The 21,421-nt window shown below is 50.5% G+C and overlaps 10 protein-coding genes across 10 annotated transcripts; 6 read left to right on the plus strand and 4 right to left on the minus strand.

The window, feature by feature from the left end:
- Nucleotides 1-237: 237 nt before the first annotated feature.
- On the minus strand, nt 238-2,370 carry H6S33_001566 (uncharacterized protein; the record flags this gene model as incomplete). The annotated part of the gene is made up of 1 exon (XM_044832908.1): nt 238-2,370. One exon carries the CDS (start codon nt 2,368-2,370, stop codon nt 238-240), a length of 2,133 nt encoding a protein of 710 aa, XP_044693627.1.
- Nucleotides 2,371-3,177: 807 nt separating this feature from the next.
- On the plus strand, nt 3,178-4,879 carry H6S33_001567 (uncharacterized protein; the record flags this gene model as incomplete). Its single annotated transcript, XM_044832909.1, has 3 exons — nt 3,178-3,749; nt 3,811-4,427; nt 4,479-4,879. 3 exons carry the CDS (start codon nt 3,178-3,180, stop codon nt 4,877-4,879), a joined length of 1,590 nt encoding a protein of 529 aa, XP_044693628.1.
- A 1,650-nt stretch (nt 4,880-6,529) lies between these two features.
- Nucleotides 6,530-8,287, plus strand: H6S33_001568 (uncharacterized protein; the record flags this gene model as incomplete). Its single annotated transcript, XM_044832910.1, has 5 exons — nt 6,530-6,843; nt 6,909-7,140; nt 7,604-7,888; nt 7,968-8,178; nt 8,238-8,287. The coding sequence occupies 5 exons, from the start codon at nt 6,530-6,532 to the stop codon at nt 8,285-8,287; spliced, it is 1,092 nt and encodes a 363-aa protein (XP_044693629.1).
- Nucleotides 8,288-8,715: 428 nt separating this feature from the next.
- On the plus strand, nt 8,716-12,339 carry H6S33_001569 (uncharacterized protein; the record flags this gene model as incomplete). The annotated part of the gene is made up of 1 exon (XM_044832911.1): nt 8,716-12,339. The coding sequence occupies one exon, from the start codon at nt 8,716-8,718 to the stop codon at nt 12,337-12,339; it is 3,624 nt and encodes a 1,207-aa protein (XP_044693630.1).
- A 1,286-nt stretch (nt 12,340-13,625) lies between these two features.
- H6S33_001570 (uncharacterized protein) lies at nt 13,626-14,664 on the minus strand (the record flags this gene model as incomplete). The annotated part of the gene is made up of 3 exons (XM_044832912.1): nt 13,626-14,027; nt 14,049-14,390; nt 14,467-14,664. 3 exons carry the CDS (start codon nt 14,662-14,664, stop codon nt 13,626-13,628), a joined length of 942 nt encoding a protein of 313 aa, XP_044693631.1.
- A 397-nt stretch (nt 14,665-15,061) lies between these two features.
- H6S33_001571 (uncharacterized protein) lies at nt 15,062-15,867 on the plus strand (the record flags this gene model as incomplete). The annotated part of the gene is made up of 2 exons (XM_044832914.1): nt 15,062-15,172; nt 15,352-15,867. 2 exons carry the CDS (start codon nt 15,062-15,064, stop codon nt 15,865-15,867), a joined length of 627 nt encoding a protein of 208 aa, XP_044693632.1.
- Nucleotides 15,868-16,217: 350 nt separating this feature from the next.
- On the minus strand, nt 16,218-17,008 carry H6S33_001572 (uncharacterized protein; the record flags this gene model as incomplete). The annotated part of the gene is made up of 6 exons (XM_044832915.1): nt 16,218-16,234; nt 16,299-16,377; nt 16,443-16,539; nt 16,597-16,707; nt 16,764-16,943; nt 17,001-17,008. 6 exons carry the CDS (start codon nt 17,006-17,008, stop codon nt 16,218-16,220), a joined length of 492 nt encoding a protein of 163 aa, XP_044693633.1.
- A 744-nt stretch (nt 17,009-17,752) lies between these two features.
- On the plus strand, nt 17,753-17,947 carry H6S33_001573 (uncharacterized protein; the record flags this gene model as incomplete). Its single annotated transcript, XM_044832916.1, has 1 exon — nt 17,753-17,947. The coding sequence occupies one exon, from the start codon at nt 17,753-17,755 to the stop codon at nt 17,945-17,947; it is 195 nt and encodes a 64-aa protein (XP_044693634.1).
- A 1,010-nt stretch (nt 17,948-18,957) lies between these two features.
- H6S33_001574 (uncharacterized protein) lies at nt 18,958-19,743 on the minus strand (the record flags this gene model as incomplete). The annotated part of the gene is made up of 2 exons (XM_044832917.1): nt 18,958-19,543; nt 19,607-19,743. 2 exons carry the CDS (start codon nt 19,741-19,743, stop codon nt 18,958-18,960), a joined length of 723 nt encoding a protein of 240 aa, XP_044693635.1.
- A 409-nt stretch (nt 19,744-20,152) lies between these two features.
- H6S33_001575 (uncharacterized protein) lies at nt 20,153-21,284 on the plus strand (the record flags this gene model as incomplete). The annotated part of the gene is made up of 5 exons (XM_044832918.1): nt 20,153-20,288; nt 20,374-20,457; nt 20,512-20,530; nt 20,593-20,986; nt 21,093-21,284. 5 exons carry the CDS (start codon nt 20,153-20,155, stop codon nt 21,282-21,284), a joined length of 825 nt encoding a protein of 274 aa, XP_044693636.1.
- Nucleotides 21,285-21,421: the final 137 nt, after the last annotated feature.

A 21,421-nucleotide genomic window follows, 5' to 3' on the forward strand; every position in this document is an offset into this window, starting at 1 on the left:
GACATTCAGAATAGACAGCCCGTTTAAACAGATAATTTAGCTAAATCTGTTCCGCGCTTTTTATTATCGTCATCCTCAAAACCCCGTTAAATACGCGTAGGGGGTATCTCGAGTAGATAAAAGAGAAAGTACATAATTTATACTACAAACCCGCACTCCAAACCACAAAAGAAAAGTAAAAGTAAATCATTGTCAATTAGAAGGAAACCTAAGAAAACCCATATGCCTGCGTGAACTTTACAACTTCAACCCACTGCTTCCATTCCCTCTCGCTTTTTCCTTCACAAGTCCCCCGTCAATATTTCTTTGTTCGCCCTGCTTTCCAATCACCTTAACACCGCCCTTCCTGAGGCTATCCATAACATCCTTCTTGCTGCCTTCCTTTGCGTTGGCACCGCCCTTGTTGCCCTCTGCAGCATTCTTCTTCCTGATCTTCTCCTTCTCCCTGCGGCGTCTTCGTTGCTTATCGTCCCGAGTCATCTCTCTTGTCGAAATAGCCGCACCACCCTTGGTAACGATTTCGCGCCCAGAACCGCCGCCAACCGAAAGAATAGCTTTGCCCTTGTGAGGTGCATAAACCTCCTGGGGCGCAAGCATAGATATATTCGCCGCCAACATGCCCCCGGCCGCAGCTGTAGGCTGCGCTTCCTCCATTGAAATTGCAGCGACATCCGCAACAATTGATAATGAGGCCTTCGGCGGCTTAGGGGTGTAGTGCCAACTTGTCAGGGAATCCAGTTTTCTATTCACGTCCGCAAATAGTTCCTCGATTTCAGCATGTTCCTTTGATAGCTTCTCATCTTTGGCTGTTGGGTTGTTTTCCGGGTCGATGGCCCTGAGATGCTCCTTCTCATATATTTCCGCAAGTCCCTCCGTCGCTTTAGAATCATCAAGCTCGATACGACCTCTGCGGACCTTCCCAGAAACATCATCTGGACGACGACGAATCACTTCGTCGAAATCGGATGCAAGAATCCGACGCTTAATCATGTCCTCGAGGCCTTCCGTCACTTCCTGGGTAATTACTGGTACTGGCTTGCCGGATCGTTCGAACTCAAGGTCTTCTTCAAGGAGGGAATTGAGGGGTCGGTTATTAGCACGGGCTTCACCGGAAAGGGTCCATTCGCGTTTCGCAACGTTTGCGGTTTCGAGGGCTCGGATCTGTTCAATGAGAGCAGCCTGGCGTTTCTCATGGGAAGACCGACGTGAGAGAGGGTCGGAGGGGTCAGCGGCCATATCGACATCAGAACCATCCTCCTCTTCATCGTCAAAGAGATCACGGCGGACACGGTCCATGTCGTTCTCAATGGCTGTAAAATCATCATCTTCATCGCCCGCAGATCTCTTAACAGGTGCTTGCTTCCAGGACTTTTTCTCGTGGGGCGTGCGATTCCTATTTGAAGCTTTACGGGGAGGAGGGGCAAAAAAGTCTTCATACATTAGATCATTGGCATTTTCTTGATCATCACCATCGAGATCGTCGTCGGATTCTTCGTAATCGTCCTTAGAGGCTTTTTCCTTTAGGGGCGCATCTTCTTCATCTTCTTCGTCACCCCCGAGAGTGGCGGGATCCTGGTTATAGTCGATGCCTTCTTCCTCGTCGTCCGAGTTTTCTGGTCCTCCACGCATGTCTTGGAGCTCTAGTAATTCTGTTTGGCGGTTGAAGTCGTCGATGGAGAAGAAACCGTCATTTAGGCCGTGAACATCTTCTGTGTATTCTTCGGCCTCTTCATCTTCCTCCACTCCCTCATCCGTCTCCTCAGCGCCGGAACCAACGTCCATTTGGTCGTATTCGTCGCGGAATTGGACACCACCCTCATCTTCGTCGTCACTATCGCTGTCGCTGTCGGGCACTTCCTGGTCCAATTCTTCCTCAGGAACTTCTTCATACTCTAATGAATCTTCGGCTTCGCTTTCGGCCGAACTGTCACTGTTTTCCTCCTCTTCATCAAAGTGCGCTGCTTTTCGCTTTTTTCCGTTCACAACCGCTTCGTCATGGACGGGGCCAATGGCCTTTCTCTCACCTACCCCACTCTCAACAGCATCCACCACAATTTTAACCTGCTCCCACACCTGGTCCACGTCAAAGCCTTCCAGATAAATCTTCTCCAATACATCCGGCTTCTTCCCGCTCTGATTCTGCTTCTCCTTCCCCGCGAACACTGCCGCTAGCGGGTCAAGGTACTGCTTTGCCATGACGAGCGCAGCATTGTGTAGATTTGCTCCTGGCTGCAAAAACTCGTGCGGGCTCGCAGAGAGTGCTTGCAGCAGCAATGGGGAGGGACCGCCGCCGCCTCCGTTCATGGTGGATTTTCTGGTATTGTCGGCGGAAAGAGTTCTGGAGGAATCGGAAGCGAGAGAACCGGCCATGCGTAGAAGTGCTGAGGCACTTAAAAAGGTGGCTATTTTATAGAGAGGGGGGGGTTTGGTTGCAATTGCTTGTTTTCTCTTCGCGATGCAGTGCAGCTGCAAGAAAGGAAAAAAAAAATCGAAGTAAATCCGAGGGGTCTGGCGCTAGTATGCTTCTGGTAAGTGGGGAGTTGTACAGCCCTAACCCTGGTCACCTGAGTGACGTACAAGCAGAAAAGAAGATATCTGTGACGAAGGTGATGGCTCTCATCGCCTGTACGAGGTTACGAGAACTTAGTTCAGTCATAGATACTATTTTGAAAGCTGTTCAGTGGAAAGGCTTCTCTCCAAGTCCGTTTACCTACTACATGCATATATCAAATTCAACCCCCCGCAGAGTTACACATTAAGTGATGCTGTATGGTTTCTTTTCTTTGAATGGCCAACAAGCCCAATATAAGTATTTAGCAACGACCGTAGTCAATAAAGAGATTCTATGGGAATATGTGTACTGACGTTGGGTTTAAGTTAGGCATTCATAAATGGGTTAGGGTTCAATTCTATTCGTTAACTGAGTCAGCGCAGATCTTTGTCATCACATTGTGATTCACCCTCGCCTTCTTTTTTCTTTCTCTTCTTTCCCCTACCTGTTGTTTCAACTTCGACTTGATATCAAAAATCTGCTGTCATACCCAGCCTAATCACTTAGGTACCTTTATCTATCACATCCTTAGATCTTCCTGAGGTATTTTTTCCATCAAAACTTAGCGCTTATACCCTCTTCATCTTATCTCGACCCCTCACCAACACCCCACTACACCCCGCAATATGGAGGAAACGAACGGCGACAAGCTAGGAAACGACGTCTTTGACAATACAGACAAGCTTGGAAACGATCTTCCCGACGATGGGAACGACTCAGCTCCTGGATCTCCTGGACTAGATGCCCAATCGGACTCTGAACTTGACGAAGTCCCAAGCAAAGACCTCAAGTCAGCACTAAAAAACACTGGAAAGATCCAAGAGATTGTGGCACCTAGACCACCACTCCCCCCCCAACCCGACCCATCAACCCTTGATCTTTCTACTCTTTCCCCATTGTCTCCCGAAATCATTTCCCGGCAGGCAACAATAAATATTGGTACCATCGGGCATGTCGCTCACGGGAAAAGTACCGTTGTAAAGGCCATCTCCGGAGTTCAGACAGTCAGGTTTAAGAACGAGCTGGAGAGAAATATTACCATCAAACTTGGATACGCCAATGCCAAAGTATACAAGTGTAATAATGCAGATTGTCCTAGACCTGGTAATTACAGGAGTTTCAAAAGTGACAAGGAGGTTGACCCCGATTGTGAGAGAGAAGGATGTGGTGGAAAATACGAACTTCTACGACATGTTTCGTGAGCCTACCCTCCTTAGATTTTTTTTCTTTTTGAGACCTCTGACTGACTTTGAAACTAGCTTCGTCGACTGCCCAGGGCACGATATTCTTATGAGTACCATGTTGTCTGGCGCTGCTGTAATGGACGCCGCCCTTCTCCTCATTGCCGGAAATGAATCTTGCCCTCAGCCTCAGACATCAGAGCATTTGGCTGCGATTGAGATCATGAAGCTAAACCACATCATCATTCTTCAGAACAAGGTCGACTTGATGCGTGAGGCCTCTGCGGAGGAGCATTACCAGTCTATCCTGAAATTCATTCGTGGAACTGTCGCAGATGGCTCCCCTATCATTCCTATTTCTGCCCAACTGAAATACAACATCGATGCTATCAACGAGGCGCTTGTGTCGAAGATTCCTGTCCCTATCAGAGACTTCACCGCCACCCCCCACATGATTGTTATTCGATCTTTTGACGTCAACAAACCTGGTGCTGAGATTGAGGACCTGAAGGGAGGTGTTGCCGGTGGATCAATCTTGACTGGTGTATTAAAGTTGGGAGACGAGATTGAAATCAGGCCTGGAATCGTTACTAGGACCGACGAGGGCATCAAGTGCAAGCCCATTTTCTCCAGGATTGTTTCGCTCTTTGCTGAGAATAACGACTTGAAGTTCGCTGTCCCTGGCGGTCTTATTGGTATAATCCCTACGAAATGCATGGTTATATAACCACTAACCCAGTGAACAGGTGTTGGAACCCGTGTCGACCCCACCCTTTGCCGTGCTGATCGTCTTGTTGGCTTCGTTCTCGGTCTCAAAGGACGATTGCCTTCAATCTATTGCGACCTTGAGGTTAACTACTTCTTGCTTCGCCGTCTCCTCGGTGTCAAGACTGCCGATGGCAAACAAGCCAAGGTTGCCAAGCTTACCAAGAACGAAGTCCTCATGGTCAATATTGGTTCAACCGCTACTGGAGCTAAAGTCATTGCTGTTAAAGCTGATGTTGCCAAACTCCAGCTGACATCCCCAGCGTGTACCCAAGATGGAGAAAAGATCGCGCTCTCCAGAAGAATTGAGAAGCACTGGAGATTGATTGGATGGGCAACTATTGTCAGGAGTGGAACTTCCCTAGATCCAGTCGAGGATTAGGAAGCGTTTTCTCATGAGTGCTTTTTCTATTGTTTCGGGTTGGGGCAAGGGTTACATGGGGAGTTACCTTCCTACTCAGTTTTTCTTTACTCTGTAAAACCGGAGTTCTTTTCTTCGTGCTTCTATTTTTTTCTTTCCTTCTCGGCTTGGAGGTGGCCCCTTGTCATAATCTTGATATGGTATGAGGAACGAATTGGAATGTCAAAACAAAAGTTGGGAGTCGCCAGGTGGGTTGTGCTCAGTGAACATAGTTCGTTTTTTGTAAGAGGAATAGAAAATATACAAAAGTTTCTAGGAGTCCCCTACGGTACAATGCTTTTGGTGTAAACAGGATAAGCTATCCCCCTGGGGAGGATAAACATGGGTCGAAACTTCCGCTTTGGGACGCAAAAGATAAGTAACGGCGAAATCAGGATATGTTCTGCCATTTGAGGACATTTCCTGCCCAAAATGGTCTAGTTGATGTTCAAAATTATATATCCTGTCTAGTAGGATAAAGCCAGATTATAATATTGAATTTCATCGTGAGGTTTCTCCTCCCCACCGAATTATCTCTAAATCTATCAACCAGCATCCAATTCCATCAACACTATCTTCACATCATCTCCTTCAGTGATGGGCTTGTAACAGTTAGGAAATACATTTGTTTAAAGAATAACATGCACATGAGTGTGGCGAAAGCGGACATGGGCGAGCTATATCACGCCCATACCTGCCTCCATGACATGATACATCGAAAGTGGTGATGATATGTTGATGATATTGATGACGATACAGGGTACTTAGTAGGCTTGGGGTGATAGGTGTTCGGGACTTAGCGGTTTTTAACACCCTACTGTGTCACGCAGGTGGCCTAGTGCTGTCACGTAGGTGTGCCGTCCCCGCCTGCCGTCACACAGCTGCTCCTTCCCCGCCGCCCTTGCGGCCTCCTCCTGCCGCCTCCTACCCAATTAGTTTTGGTTTATCCCAGTCGTTTACTCAGTTTCCCTGCTCAGCGAGATCCTACTGACCGAGACTTGGGGTCCTCTACCACGCAGCCAAGAAATATTTGTATGTCAATCTCGATCTCGCTGAGGGAAACGGAGTACCTACTTTATTTACATTCATGGGTTAAACTCGAATGTCTATGTATGTACATGCAGCTAGTCCTAGCCGGCCAACGTTGCTTCCATACTTGTATACAGAGCTCACCTCGAAAGTTGTTAAACGTCGGAAATAGACCTGGACGCAGAAGAAAGGCGCATCATCGGTCATAGTTTATCACTCGAAATTGTGGTATTAACCCTCTAAACTCGCTCTGAACTGTAGGATAAGATTAGAATCAAACAAAAAGAATTCCAGCTATTTATGATAGGTGTATTGTGGTACCCAGCCCGAATTACAATAGATGTGGCCTAACACAATAGGTCAAAGCAGCACGCATTTTGGAGTTTCGGTCTCAGGTATGCTCAGCTGGACTGTTTTCATTTTTTGATTACGAAATCTTACTGCGCACTCGCCTTTGTGCTACCGCACTCAGTTCTCTGAGCCTTGATGATGATAACGGGCAAAACTGCTTAAGCTGTGTGTTCAAAAACATCAGAGTCACTCCAAACTACATTACCACTTCTGCTGATTGTTTTTTTCCACGCTTTCCGGGATCGTCTAACTATGCCCAAACTCGTTTTCCGCGTTACGGGTATCCCACTCTGGGCTACCGCAAGCGACATCGAAGAAATACTCCTGTTGGGGGAAGAGGTTAAAATACAGCGCATGACAATCACTCCTTCTTGTTACGGGGATGATACCCAAACGGCTATCGTCCAATTCGAACCAAGCGCTCCGAAATATTTAGAGGAAGTCGTTTCTGGTTCGTTACAGGACCGCCAGATATCGATGTGTGGCTCGGACATAAACATCGACAAGAATTTCTACGGCTTTACTCAGCTTTACCGCATAGAGGATGATGCAAAGATTACAGCAGAGTAAATTTCCATCTAGCATTCGGTCGGGTTATGCTTAGTATATGTGTGCTGATATATACCCCTAGCATTGTGGCGGTAACAGGGCTCGCAGGTCATGCATTTGGATCTTGGAGAGGGAAGGGCGATTTCAGCAGGATGTGGCTTCAAGATTTCTTCTCGGAAGATCTTCCAAGCTGTAGGACAATGATATATGGTCATAACTCGGCACTTTTTAATAATGGAATACACCAAATAAAAGACTACAACCTGGGATTTATAAGGGAACTCACGAGAGTGAGGTCATCAATTTTGAGTGGAGTAAGTAAATACCTTTCTTTATCCGCATGCAGTTATCCCCAAGATGCCTATAAACGCAATCAATAGCATGTCAGAATTTGCCGGAGATTAAGCTCTTTTCATCAAACTTCTGAGATCTTTAACAATTATCTGTTATCAACACCGAGCGTTCCTCTGAGATCTAATATACATGTAGCTATATCAGATCTCAAAAGGCCCTTAGGTGTTACTTACATTGTAGGTGTCTATCTTGCTTATAATCTATGTTATGCCGTCTTCTAGGGGAAAGTAAGACCAATAATTCTTATTGGCCATAGCTTCGGTGGTATCATAATTACCCAGGTACTGTTCAAAATTTCGTAGCCGTCCGGATCGTATTGCAACTCCATATGCGATATTATATGTACATGTACAAGTACATGTACTTATGTATCACACTGGCAAAATGCATAAATGCTAACCATTCAATGTGGACATGGAAAAGTCTCTTGTGAAATGCAAGGAGCTCTCTGGCAGTGATGCTGCTGCAGATGATATATTCAAGTCGGCATTTGCCACAGCCTTCTTCGGCACTCCGCATCGCGGGCTTTTGGTTGATGACATCCTTAGCATGACTAATAAGATGGAAGAGGAGAGAATAGACCTCGTTCGGTCGATTGGTGGAGGGGATAACTTGCGTGATGAACTAGAGAATTTTATCAGTCTTGCACCGGGGCTAAAGATTCTAAGCTTCTACGAACAAATGAAAGGGAAGAGACTGAAAAAGGATGTATGTACAAGATTACTTCCCCTTTATATACATGTATCCCTGTATTCGTACGCACGTGCGAAAGTCTAACACAGCCTAGGAGAACGGGTCTTATTCTAGGATCGGCGAATACTTTTTGCCAGTCGGCCGCGAGTCTGCATTACTCAATCTGAGCCCGGATATCGAGACTAGTATACCCGTTGACGCCGACCATACGAATCTGGTGAAGTTTAATACGAAGGGAGACGCGGCCTACGGAGCCATTATATCCCAGCTCAAGTTTTTTCTGGAGCGACTCCGTAAGAAAGAGAGTATGTTAATATACTTTTCATTCACGATAACGAGAGTTTTAATTTTGACTTAATCCTAGTGGAAAATGATAATAAGCTTCATAAGCGAGGCACGCACGCTTTAGGTTAATTATTAAACCGATAAGACGTAATGTAGAAATTGAGACTAATCTTACATATATCCCAAACAGTCAGCGATATCCTGCCAGAGCCTAACGCCTTGGAGGTACCAAAACAGTCCACTAGACACCGCACAATACCTCACTCTGTCAGTCCACAATTTACGGGGAGAGATGATATTCTCGAGCGTCTGAAAAACTATTTTTTTCCGTCAAATCCACCCGATTTAGACCAACGGCTTGTCTTCGTTTTGCACGGGATGGGGGGTTCCGGGAAAACTCAAATCAGTTTAGAGTTCATTCGAAAATATGGCAGCAGGTATTCCTCTCACTATACGCGCAGCTGGCATTTCATCAAGACGTATATTTATGTACCGGTCTAAACTTCTGTATCGACAGATTCTGGGGAATTTTCTGGATAGACGCAAGCACGCCAGAAATGACTGAGCAAAGCTTTTGCGATATCGCACGAGAATTTCGTCTTGGTGAATGTACATCAAAGGCTGCGAAACTATATTTAGCCAACTGCAAAAAGGAAAACCAGTGGCTACTCGTTATTGACAACGCGGATGACCCGGATATCGATCTTGGGGGATTTTTTCCTCGCGGTGATATGGGCAATATTTTAGTCACAACGAGAAACCCCGAATGTAGATCATTCTGCTCAGAAAACGGCTACTTCGAAGTGGATGCGATGGACCCCGAAGATGCCGTCAAGCTATTGCTTAAGATTACAAAACTAGATGGACTATCGTGCGATTCCAAGAAACCACTGGCAACTAAGATCGTACAAGCGCTGGGGTGCTTGGCTCTTGCGATAACTCATGCTGGAGCGTTTATTGCAAATGGCTCTACAATGGATACATATCTAGAGCATCTTCGAGAAAACCCCAAAGAGTTGTTCAATATCCGCTTCGCTCAAGGCTCTGAAATCTACAAAAGAAGAACTGTTTTTACAACGTGGGAATTGTCGTTCAATTCCTTGAAGGATCCGTCCTCATCACACATCTTACAGATCTTTGCATTCTTCCACTATGATAGAATTCCCAAAGACATATTCAGGCATGCATCTAAAAGTCGCCGGACAGAAGAGCTGCCGCAATCATTGTCTAGGCTTCTAACACAGAGACCTGGTGGCACTTGGAATTCTCTAAATTTCGAGGCGTCAATTCGCAATCTCCTCTCTTTCTCTCTCATAAAGCAAGACACATATAGAGAGAAGGTTATCTACTCTATCCATCCTCTCGTGCATACCTGGTGCCGTGAAAGGCTGGAGTATAGCGATCAGGCTAGTTTTAGAAAGCTAGCTAGTACTCTTCTTGAAAGCTCGGTAGATGTCAATCGAGATGAAATATCTCTCATACAGCTGTTACCCCACATTGAATCATGCAAAAGGATCTTCCCTGGTTTAGCCTTGTTTATACAGCCTAAGCATTTTTGGAGTGTATATGATGCTGCAGGAAAATGGAAAGAAGCAGAAGAAATTGCCATAGAAACAGTGAATAATAACAAAGCGCTGGGCGAGGAGCACCCAGGCACCCTGGCATCGATGAGCAACCTTGCATTGACGTATTGGTACCAGGGAAAGTGGAAAGAGGCAGAGGCCCTTCAGGTTGTGGAGCTGGAGGTCAGTAAGAGAGTGCTGGGCGAGGAGCACCCAGACACCCTGAGATCGATGAGCAACCTTGCATCGACGTATATGAACCAGGGAAAGTGGAAGGAGGCAGAGGCCCTTCAGGTTGTGGTGCTGGAGGCCAGTAAGAGAGTGCTGGGCGAGGAGCACCCAGGCACCTTGACATCGATGAGCAACCTTGCATCGACGTATTGGGACCAGGGAAAGTGGAAGGAGGCAGAGGCCCTTCAGGTTGTGGAGCTGGAGGCCAGTAAGAGAGTGCTGGGCGAGGAGCACCCAGGCACCTTGACATCGATGAGCAACCTTGCATCGACGTATTGGGACCAGGGAAAGTGGAAGGAGGCAGAGGCCCTTCAGGTTGTGGAGCTGGAGGCCAGTAAGAGAGTGCTGGGCGAGGAGCACCCAGGCACCTTGACATCGATGGGCAACCTTGCATCGACGTATTGGGACCAGGGAAAGTGGAAGGAGGCAGAGGCCCTTCAGGTTGTGGTGCTGGAGGCCAGTAAGAGAGTGCTGGGCGAGGAGCACCCAGGCACCTTGACATCGATGAGCAACCTTGCATCGACGTATTGGGACCAGGGAAAGTGGAAGGAGGCAGAGGCCCTTCAGGTTGTGGAGCTGGAGGCCAGTAAGAGAGTGCTGGGCGAGGAGCACCCAGGCACCTTGACATCGATGAGCAACCTTGCATCGACGTATTGGGACCAGGGAAAGTGGAAGGAGGCAGAGGCCCTTCAGGTTGTGGAGCTGGAGGCCAGTAAGAGAGTGCTGGGCGAGGAGCACCCAGGCACCTTGACATCGATGGGCAACCTTGCATCGACGTATTGGGACCAGGGAAAGTGGAAGGAGGCAGAGGCCCTTCAGGTTGTGGAGCTGGAGGCCAGTAAGAGAGTGCTGGGCGAGGAGCACCCAGGCACCTTGACATCGATGGGCAACCTTGCATCGACGTATTGGGACCAGGGAAAGTGGAAGGAGGCAGAGGCCCTTCAGGTTGTGGAGCTGGAGGCCAGTAAGAGAGTGCTGGGCGAGGAGCACCCAGGCACCTTGACATCGATGGGCAACCTTGCATTGACGTATAAGAACCAGGGAAAGTGGAAGGAGGCAGAGGCCCTTCAGGTTGTGGAGCTGGAGGCCAGTAAGAGAGTGCTGGGCGAGGAGCACCCAGGTACCTTGACATCGATGGGCAACCTTGCATCGACGTATAAGAACCAGGGAAAGTGGAAGGAGGCAGAGGCCCTTCAGGTTGTGGAGCTGGAGGCCAGTAAGAGAGTGCTGGGCGAGGAGCACCCAGGCACCTTGACATCGATGGGCAACCTTGCATCGACGTATTGGGACCAGGGAAAGTGGAAGGAGGCAGAGGCCCTTCAGGTTGTGGCGCTGGAGGCCAGTAAGAGAGTGCTGGGCGAGGAGCACCCAGGCACCTTGACATCGATGGGCAACCTTGCATCGACGTATTGGGACCAGGGAAAGTGGAAGGAGGCAGAGGCCCTTCAGGTTGTGGAGCTGGAGGCCAGTAAGAGAGTGCTGGGCGAGGAGCACCCAGGCACCTTGACATCGATGGGCAACCTTGCATTGACGTATAAGAACCAGGGAAAGTGGAAGGAGGCAGAGGCCCTTCAGGTTGTGGAGCTGGAGGCCAGTAAGAGAGTGCTGGGCGAGGAGCACCCAGGCACCTTGACATCGATGGGCAACCTTGCATCGACGTATAAGAACCAGGGAAAGTGGAAGGAGGCAGAGGCCCTTCAGGTTGTGGAGCTGGAGGTCAGTAAGAGAGTGCTGGGCGAGGAGCACCCAGGCACCTTGACATCGATGGGCAACCTTGCATCGACGTATTGGGACCAGGGAAAGTGGAAGGAGGCAGAGGCCCTTCAGGTTGTGGCGCTGGAGGCCAGTAAGAGAGTGCTGGGCGAGGAGCACCCAGGCACCTTGACATCGATGGGCAACCTTGCATCGACGTATTGGGACCAGGGAAAGTGGAAGGAGGCAGAGGCCCTTCAGGTTGTGGCGCTGGAGGCCAGTAAGAGAGTGCTGGGCGAGGAGCACCCAGGCACCTTGACATCGATGGGCAACCTTGCATTGACGTATAAGGACCAGGGAAAGTGGAAGGAGGCAGAGGCCCTTCAGGTTGTGGAGCTGGAGGTCAGTAAGAGAGTGCTGGGCGAGGAGCACCCAGGCACCTTGACATCGATGGGCAACCTTGCATTGACGTATAGGGACCAGGGAAAGTGGAAGGAGGCAGAGGCCCTTCAGGTTGTGGCGCTGGAGGTCAGAAAGAGAGTGCTGGGCGAGGAGCACCCAGGCACCTTGACATCGATGGGCAACCTTGCATCGACGTATTGGGACCAGGGAAAGTGGAAGGAGGCAGAGGCCCTTCAGGTTGTGGCGCTGGAGGCCAGTAAGAGAGTGCTGGGCGAGGAGCACCTCTTGAAATAGTACGCTCAGCACATTTCATAGTATTGGAGGATTCTCATTTGTCATCATGAGTCATGGGTTCTGACTCATTCTTTCTCTGGTATTTATTAGTCATGTCTTTCTATTACTTATACGGTTATGATTTACTATGTTTTGTGTTACCTTTCTTTAGTATAAATATGGGGCTTTTTCCCCTCTAGTTAGCAGGAATAACACGCTCAATTACTACACTTCTCTACATACATTTTCTCTAGCACCCAGACACATTACAGGCGGAGAGAAATCTTGTAACTTTTCGTGAAGATATAATGCGCAAAAAGGCAGCAGAAGCTGAGTTGCAGCGTGGAAAGCGAAAGCACGGAGATATTTCGGTATGAGAGTATGCAGGACTCGGTTTCAAAGTCGCAAGAAGATTATCGTAGGAGGATAACTGGAGACATGATTCTACATTTCTCATATACATGCATGATTCATCTCGATCTCATTCTCATATTCTCATTTGGCTGTGACTCGTGAGTGATAGCGTGTGATGCGATACCGCTATAGCTAGAGTGGATGCGCACACCATAGATAAACGATCGAGGAAAATACGCCTAGGTTTCGAATTTCATCGAAGGTGGTTATTTTATGATACTTGTAAGTCTGTAGTTAAAACCTAGGGAGGAAAAGGATGGATACAGGGGGCCTATACAACCACAAGATCTGTAGATAAACCTGAGGTTCGTGGCCGTCGTATTTAATCTGGCTCACCATTCATCACAACCACTTCCGTGGACGCAGATGTGTTAATTACTAAGAGCCCGTGAAATGCCTAGCCCGGGGCATCCGAGAAAATTTACGATGTGACAACACCGAGCCCAATTAGTCGACAGACCGTAGGAGTTTTATCTTAGTACTTTCATAACTATCATCGATCGTTTAAAAAAAGCCTGTAGTATGCTGGTATAATTCATTGGCTTTCAGGTGTAAGGGGGAGCGGGGGTTCGTATACAGGTAGGTGACAGTCCTACTCTTAAATTCAAAACCTTTGGTAATATGATATGGTCACCCGTATCCATGTAGTTATATATAGATTTGCCCTTACAACATCCGGTGTATCTGTATTCTTGTTTTTAATTAAGCAATGGTGGAAGAGGTAGTATTGATTGATCGATCCAGTGTAGCTAACGAAATTATTTCTTAAAGTAGATATAAGTAAGAGCCATAGGTGGGAGAACCCTACAGTATCCATACAACTAGCACTATAATATTAATCAACCTTCAAACTTCAAAACATTATACATACCACAAATAACTATCATCCCGCCTCACGCCCTCCTAGCAACAAGAACACACCCACGCACAACCCCCGACCTCCCCCACCACCCCACCACCCTCCCAACAGCCCCAAACCCACCCCACCCCTTCAAAACACCCACATCCCTCACCATCAGCCCCCGCGCACTTATAAAGCGCTCCAGCCCCGGAAACACATCCGCCGACACATCACACACCGCAATGTTCTCCCGCGCATACCCTGCCGCGGCCAGCATATCGCGGTACTCCTCCTCCGTGAGCCTGTTCGCGTACAGTATCTGCGTCACCGCGCACACCAGCCTCAGCAGAACCCTCTGCAGCGCAGTGGCCGACCCCGACCGCAGCAGGTCGAACGCCAGGAGCGACGACTCGAGCTCGCGCGAGACGTGCTGCAGCGCCGGCGCCCGCGACGGCTAGAAATGGTACAGGTCCACCGGGCTGCTGGGCTTGGAGGCGTCCGTGAGATGTAGCTCTATGATGCTTAGGCTGTCCTTCTTGTTGTTGTCTGCGCCCAGATATGGGTGGGCTTCAATGTGTGCCTGTATGCGTGCTTGGGCGTGGAGGAACTGTGAGCGATTTATGGTGAGGCCGTCGTACTTGCAGAGGGTCAGGCCGGCACGGGAGAGCTCGGTGCAGAGCGATATGGTCTGGTCGCCGCAGTCAAAGCCGAGGTCCCAGAGCCTAATTGGGCGTGAGGACGGTGTTTTGAGGATTTCAGACTTCTCGAGAAGAAGCTGGAGCAGGTTGTTGCAGGCGGTGGGGAAATCGGATGTGTTCTACGCAGTAGGGTTGTATGAGTATATATATTTGGATGAATTTGTAACTAGGGCTATTCTCTTTTGGTGGAAATACCTTCCAGTAGGCCATGTTCAACCACATTGTTTCTGGCGGTAGTCTCATATTAAGAAGCGCATGCTCCAGACCGTATATATCTCTACGCGGAGGAGGCCCATAATTGAATAACCTAAAAAAGCCACCCAGGAGCCGTGGAGCAAGAACGAACGTCAGAAGGCCAAGGACATAGGCAACAATTGAAGTATTAGAGAACATGGCGGTCCTGGCGTGGAACGAACAGACCTCTCAGCACTCACGACGACGTCAACCAACCTCAAGCGCCAAGGCAAATCCCTGGATCGTGTCTCAGGTCCCTGAAACACAGCCCATCACTCGTCTGGTGGCACCCACCAAACCCGCGGCTGTGGCGGCTGTGGCGGCTGTGGCGGCACACTACGAGCCACACAATTCATGACTCAGCACGCCGAAACCTCACCATCCAAAGAATCTTTCTCGGGAGTCCCCGCGGCGCACATCCCATCCCACCCGCCTCCCCCCCCCCCCCCCCCACCAAACACAAGCACGCGAAACCCCATCCTCCGGGCTCCGGAGAAAGAAGCAGGCCTCCTACACACCGGAAAAGCAAGTGTTGAAACAGTCTGCAGCAGCGACAATGGCGACGAAGCCCGTCCACCCAGTGGTCGCCAATCTGGGCAGGAATCTGTTCATCTATAACAACATCCAGACCAAGCAGGTCGTCTACTCTTTAACGAGATCGTTAAAGGTGCTCCGCCCACCCATCCACCCGTTCACCCCTTTCTCCGAGCCCCTGCCCGTACATTGCGCCTACTAGTGCTCCTCCTCCTCCTCCTCCTCCTCCCACCATTACTATCACAACCTACCACTACCACTACCACCACCGCTATAGTTACTACTACTACATATCATGCTAACGCCCCGCAGAACAACAAAATGCTCAAGCAGATCACCTTCGTCGGCAAAAAGTCCGTCCCCGCCGCGCTCCGCAAAGACGTATGGACGCCTCTCCTCTCCGTCGAGTTCCCGTTCCCGGCGGTGGGGCTCAAGACATTCAAGAAGCTGCGCGAGTTCAAGAAGCTGCACGAGACGGCCTACCCCAAGGAGCTCGTGGCCGGCAAGACAAAGAAGGAGAAGAAGAAGATCCTCATGGACCAGAAGGCCAACTCCATCGCCGACCTGGCCGCCTCGCTCGAGTGGGAGATCGCAAAGGCGAACCGGGAGCACGACGAGATGGCGGGCAAGAAGGACCAGCCGCCGAGGATCGCCAGGGACGAGGTCGTCGTCAGGTGGCATGATATCTATGATGCGCAGTATGCGAGGGATTGGCCGGAGCTGGTGGTGCACCAGGTGGCGGAGAGGGCGAGGCATACGGCGCCGAAGGTTGTGGAGGAGCAGGTGGTGCAGGAGGGGAAGAGGGAGGTGGAGGTTTTGGCGGCATAGGGGTTGGCGCGGCTGTGGTGAGGTGAGGAGGGTGGTGGCGTGTGGCTTTTGGTTGCACGGGGTGTGTTCTGATGTTCGTGCGGATAGCGCGCTTTCATATAGAATTCATGTACAAATATTAGGGACATGTCCTGAGCGGACGCGCAAACGTATTGTGCATACTCCACATTGGTTCTTTAGTTTCTCTGGCTCACATAAGGTTCCATATGATGCTATATTTCATATAAGCTATCTTTATTTTGAGCTACACACTAAGCATGTATATACATGTAGTCAAGGCTCAATAAGTCCCAAGCATCTCAGCATGAGCCTAGAGTATGCTAGTAAACATATCCAGCAAACCAATTGAGTTACTCCACCCATTCCCCTAACCCCCTCGCCGTCAGCATTACCGCCCACCACTCGGGGACCAAAACCGAAAAGCAACTCACCATTCTCCTTATGCCACTCCTCCAACGACAGAGTATTATAGTCCTCATAAACCTGCTTCTTACCCTCCGGCCACCGCGCCTACGCCCCACCACCGTCAGCACCACCCCCACAACCCTCCTAACAAAAAAAAGGCTAAAACTCACATATCCAGGCTTACTGTTATTCTTGATACACACTATCTCCACCGGCTCCTTCAACGGCGTATCAATCGCCGGCGCAAACGGGTGCACCAGCTCCGGCCTCCACCACACTGATCAGCAACCACCCCTTCACCTCCACCCCAACTAGAAAACTCACCAGCTACTATCCCACACCCACAGCATCGTCGAGCACTTTGAGCAGAAGCTGCGCTCACTATTCGCCAATTTCTCCTCCGGCGTGTCGCGGTTCAGCACCGCCTTATACTTACTATAAAAACAGTGAGCAGGTTATCTCGCAGCTGCTGCACAACTGGTTTTTGTTACCTAATGACATCAGCCCCCTGCGAGATCTTGAGCGTGTCGAACCAGCCGCCGAGGTTGACGGAGCCCGAGTAGCCGCCCGTCTTGCGGCAGATGGAGCAGGCGCAGAGCTGGTAGGGGACGGGGGTGCTGCTGGCGAGCGAGAAGCGGACGGCGCCGCAGTGGCAGGAGCCGTGGAGCGTGCTGCGGGTGTTAGTGGGTATGGATGGGAGGGAGGGGGAAGAGGGGGGGGGGGTGTACACTGGCATTGTTATATATGGGGGAGGTTTCGATATAGTAATTATAGGGTTGTAGTTTATTGTAGCTTGGGCCCTGGAATTGGTACCTATACACTATTGCTGATATATATATATATATAGCTCGAGACAAGCTCGGTGGTAAGGTGTGGGGTAGGTACTTTATCGCCGATAAGGGAGGGTGCGCGTGTGATGTCATTGGCTGTGGGTGATCACGTGCGGTGCTGCTTCTGGATGTGGAGTTGACGGGCGGATTTATGGACGAGTGTTTGGGTTTGTCAGGATTACAATTGCCCTTGTTGATCATTGACATGGGGCCCGGCCGAGGCATTGCAATTGTTACTTGACATGGGTGGAGGATCATGGGTAGGCCGGCGAGTCACGGTGTATCACTCGGGGTGGAATGGCATACTGAGAGTCTGATCGATACTTTGGGGGAGTCTACTGAAGAGACAAGAGTATGTGTAGTGTTTTATGGGTTTGGCCAGCTGAGTGCGCTTTGGGCTCCTATACCATTATGAGTATTACGCATCAATTACAACCACATCTCAAGACCAAAACGCGATCACAAACTGTCTTCATGAAAAGCCACGAAACCATATATACACGGTCCGGCCCGTATATCTACTGCCCCAACCCTCCTCCACCACTAGACCCTGGATCTGCAACACCATCTACAAACCCAAGCCCTACAGGCCCTACAATCAACCACTTCATACCCATCCACAGCCACAATAAACACACCACAAAAAGAAAATGTGCTCCTGGATCCGCTTCATCTACGAATGCCGCTGCATCGGGCAGTACATGGCGACACGGTACTGCCAGCGCGGGCCCTGCCCCACGGGCATGGGCGAGGTGGTGCTGCTCATCATACACCGCTTTGTGTGCGGCCCGTGCGGCGATCTGAGGATGCAGGTGGCGAGGAGCGAGGCGGCGAAGAAGAAGTAAGCCTGAGGAATGTAGTGGTGGGGCGGATTCTTGCTGTGAGAGGATGGGTTATGGAGGGCTTTTGATTCGGTGGATGCGGTTTTTATTTATTATTGGGGTTATATTGGCCAGTTGGGGGCATTGTTGTTATTGCGAATGGCCGGTGTGGTCGGGTGGGAGGGTTGGGGGGATAGGCTAGGTAGTAATAAATATGGGGATTGGTTGTACAAGACGTTCGTTAGGGCCTGCATGTTTGGATGGAGCGTGTTGGTTTTGGTATCGTGGTATTTTCGGTTGCGGGTTTCACCTCCAAGGACAACTAAAATACTACGCACAATCCTATTTGATTGAACGGTATTTGTGTCCATCCAATGGATCGAACAGGCCCGTAATTTATATTTCTCTTTACTGTTTATTATTGTTCTACTGCTCTCTTCATGAACAATCACTATCGATTCGATCCCACAGGCCAGCAGGCACCGTGTAGAAGCCTTTGTTTGTACACAAGTCCCACACCTGATAATTATATTCGTTCTCTAAACCTTTCATTACATTTACTTTCTTATACCTACGCTGTGAGTGAGGACACATGATGGGGTTGTAAGCATGAGCTATCACTCGAGTCTGCCAAGACCTGATTGATATTCTGTGAGGTTCTACAATTTTCAGGTGGATCGGGAGTTTCACAAGAGTCTGTTTTAACGCCCGGGCCAGAGCTACAATCAGGCACGCGGCCTGGGCGCCCGATGTTCCCCCCACCCAAACACCGAACCAGAAGGCATTTCTCACGAGCAATTGTCTTGTGACGGACGCTCATCCCCATTTCGCTTCACGCCACGCAAAGCCTGACATTTCCAAACCCTAGCAAGCAAAGTCGTATTTTGTACTGTACACAAGGTAATATTAAGATCTAGCAAACATCAGAACCTCTCATCCGCGCACACAAAAAGAGGAGCGCAAAGCACAAACCATTCAAAACCTCTAAAAGAGAAAAAAGAGTCGCTATCGTTCCCCACCTTCCCGCAGCCACACTACCCCCTCGGCGCCAGCCCCGGCACACCCGCATACCGCTCCTCCCTCTCCGTCTTAAAAAACAGCTGCAAAAAGAACTCCTTACTATCCGCATCAAAATGCGTCCAGAACCTGCCGGGACTGCGATCCACCTCCCTCGCCTGCAACTTAAAGCTGACCGTCTCATACGGCTCCGCCGCCACCAGCAAATACTGAAAATTCTTATCCGCGGGCACCTCCACGCGCTGCTCAAACGCCGACATAAACCTGTACCTTGGCTTGATCTCCGTGCCGATCTCTGGGTACTGCAGCTGGAAGAGCAGGCCCAGCTGGCGCGTCACGGGGTCCCGCAGCTTGGTGATCTTGTAGCCCGGCCGCCCGATCTTGATGAGGTTCTTGCGCGGCGCGATGAGCTGCTGCCCGATCATGCCCTGCGGGAGGCCGGTGATGGGGTCGAGGTTGCGGCCCTCTTTGGCTTCGCGCGCGGCTCGACGGGCCAGGTTGGTTTGGTGCTTGCGGCCTTGGGTGTGGGCGAGGTAGGAGCCGTCGTTTTGGTGCACGGTGAGGCAGAGGCGGCATTCGAAGGAGCCGACGTGGTTCTTGAAGCTACGCGTGGGTGTTAGGAGCGGAGGGGGCGTGTGGGGGGAGTGGAGGGGAGGGAGGGCTTACAAGTAGGGGTCTTTGTCGAGGTCGATGGTCTCGAGGGCGAGCTTGCGGAGGCGCTCGCGGCGGTCCTGGTTGGAGGCGGAGTGCGAGGCGACACCACCGCCGCCGAAGCGGGAGCCGACACGGCCTTCGTATGCCATTGTGTATAGGAGTAGTGGTTTGGTAGTGGTTTGGTAGTGGTAGTGGGAAGGTTCTTGCTGTTGGAGTGTGCGCGGGACTTAGTCGTGGAAGGTAGAGAGTTGAGAACCGGGTGTGTGATAGTTGTTGTCCCAGCTGCAAAATGTCCGGCTGTTAGCATCCTCGCGCGCCGTCCGGGTAACCCTCGCTGCCCTTAACCCCTGCAACGCCGGCTGCCAAGACTCACTTGCCAAGCAACACAGCAACGGCTTGATGGTGGGGACTCTGCATGATGGAGGAGTAAGTGCTTGTAGTTGGAGAGCTCACTCAGTCAGCACCTCAACCACCATCAACCCCATCAACCACCAACAACCCCCCCCCCCCCCCCCATCATCAAACACCCATACCCCATCAAGAAAATAGATATCCAGAATGCCCGGCTTCGACTTCTCAAACCACACCCGTAATGCCGCCCTCCATGCGAGAGGGATGCCGCTGCCCAAAGCTACGTCCACGGGTACGACCATTGTGGGGTGCATATACGATGGAGGGGTTGTCATAGCTGCTGGTTCGAATACCCCCTCTTGATTCGGATAGCGATGGAGATGGAGATGGAAGTGGAGCTCGGTGCTGATGGATGTGCGGCGGAACAGATACGAGAGCTACCAGTGGCCCGATTGTGGCCGATAAGAACTGCGAGAAGTTGCACTACATCGCACCGCAGATATGGTGTGCCGGTTCGTCTCTTCCCTCTTCAAACTATACAATAATATAAAGCTAACATTCCCCAGGAGCCGGAACCGCCGCAGAGTACGCTCTCCCCCCACCCCCCCCCCCCCCCCCCCGTAACCACCCAAACTAATCCCCCGCAGCACCGAATTCACCACCTCCCTCATCTCCTCCTCCCTCGAACTACACTCCCTCAGCACCGGCCGCAAGCCCCGCGTCGTCACCTGCATGACGCTCCTCAAGCAGCACCTGTTCCGCCACCAGGGCCACATCGGCGCATACCTCGTCGTGGCCGGCGTCGACCCCACCGGCGTGCACCTATTCACCGTGCATGCCCACGGGTCCACGGATAAGCTGCCGTATGTCACCATGGGCTCAGGGTCCCTGGCGGCGATGGCAATCTTTGAGACGGCTTGGAAGAAGAATTTGACGAGGGAGGAGGCCGTCGAGCTGTGTAGTCAGGCGATTCAGGCGGGTATCTTTAATGATTTGGGGTCTGGGAGTAATGTGGATGTGTGTGTGATTACGGAGGAGAAGGTAAGCAATACTCCCCCTCCCCCCCCCCCCCCCCTTTTCTTTTCTTTGGGTTTGGCTGGTGGTGGAATGTGTGGGTGGGATGTGTGGGGACTAACGTGGGTGGTAGGCGACACTCATGCGCAACTACCTCACCCCCAACGAACGTGTGCCGAAGGAGCAGTCGTACAAGTTTGAGCGCGGCACCACGGCGTATCTGAAGGAGGTCGTCATCGAGAAGAAGGATCTGAAGAAGTATGTCACGATTGTGGATCTGGCGGCGTCTGGGGCGGCCGCGGATAGCATGGAGATTGATGCTTAGGGTTCTTTGTGTGGCTGCTGCAATTAAGCTCTCCTGTAGTAGGGTGAATTGAAAAATTAGCAATTGATATCGTGGCTTCTGGTTTTATATTTAGGATGTGGTGTGAGACTTGGTAAGACTTGGTGATACTTGGATGC

This window comes from Morchella sextelata (genome assembly GCF_020137385.1).
Source record: "Morchella sextelata strain SCLS chromosome Unknown scls_11, whole genome shotgun sequence".
NCBI lineage: Eukaryota > Fungi > Ascomycota > Pezizomycetes > Pezizales > Morchellaceae > Morchella > Morchella sextelata.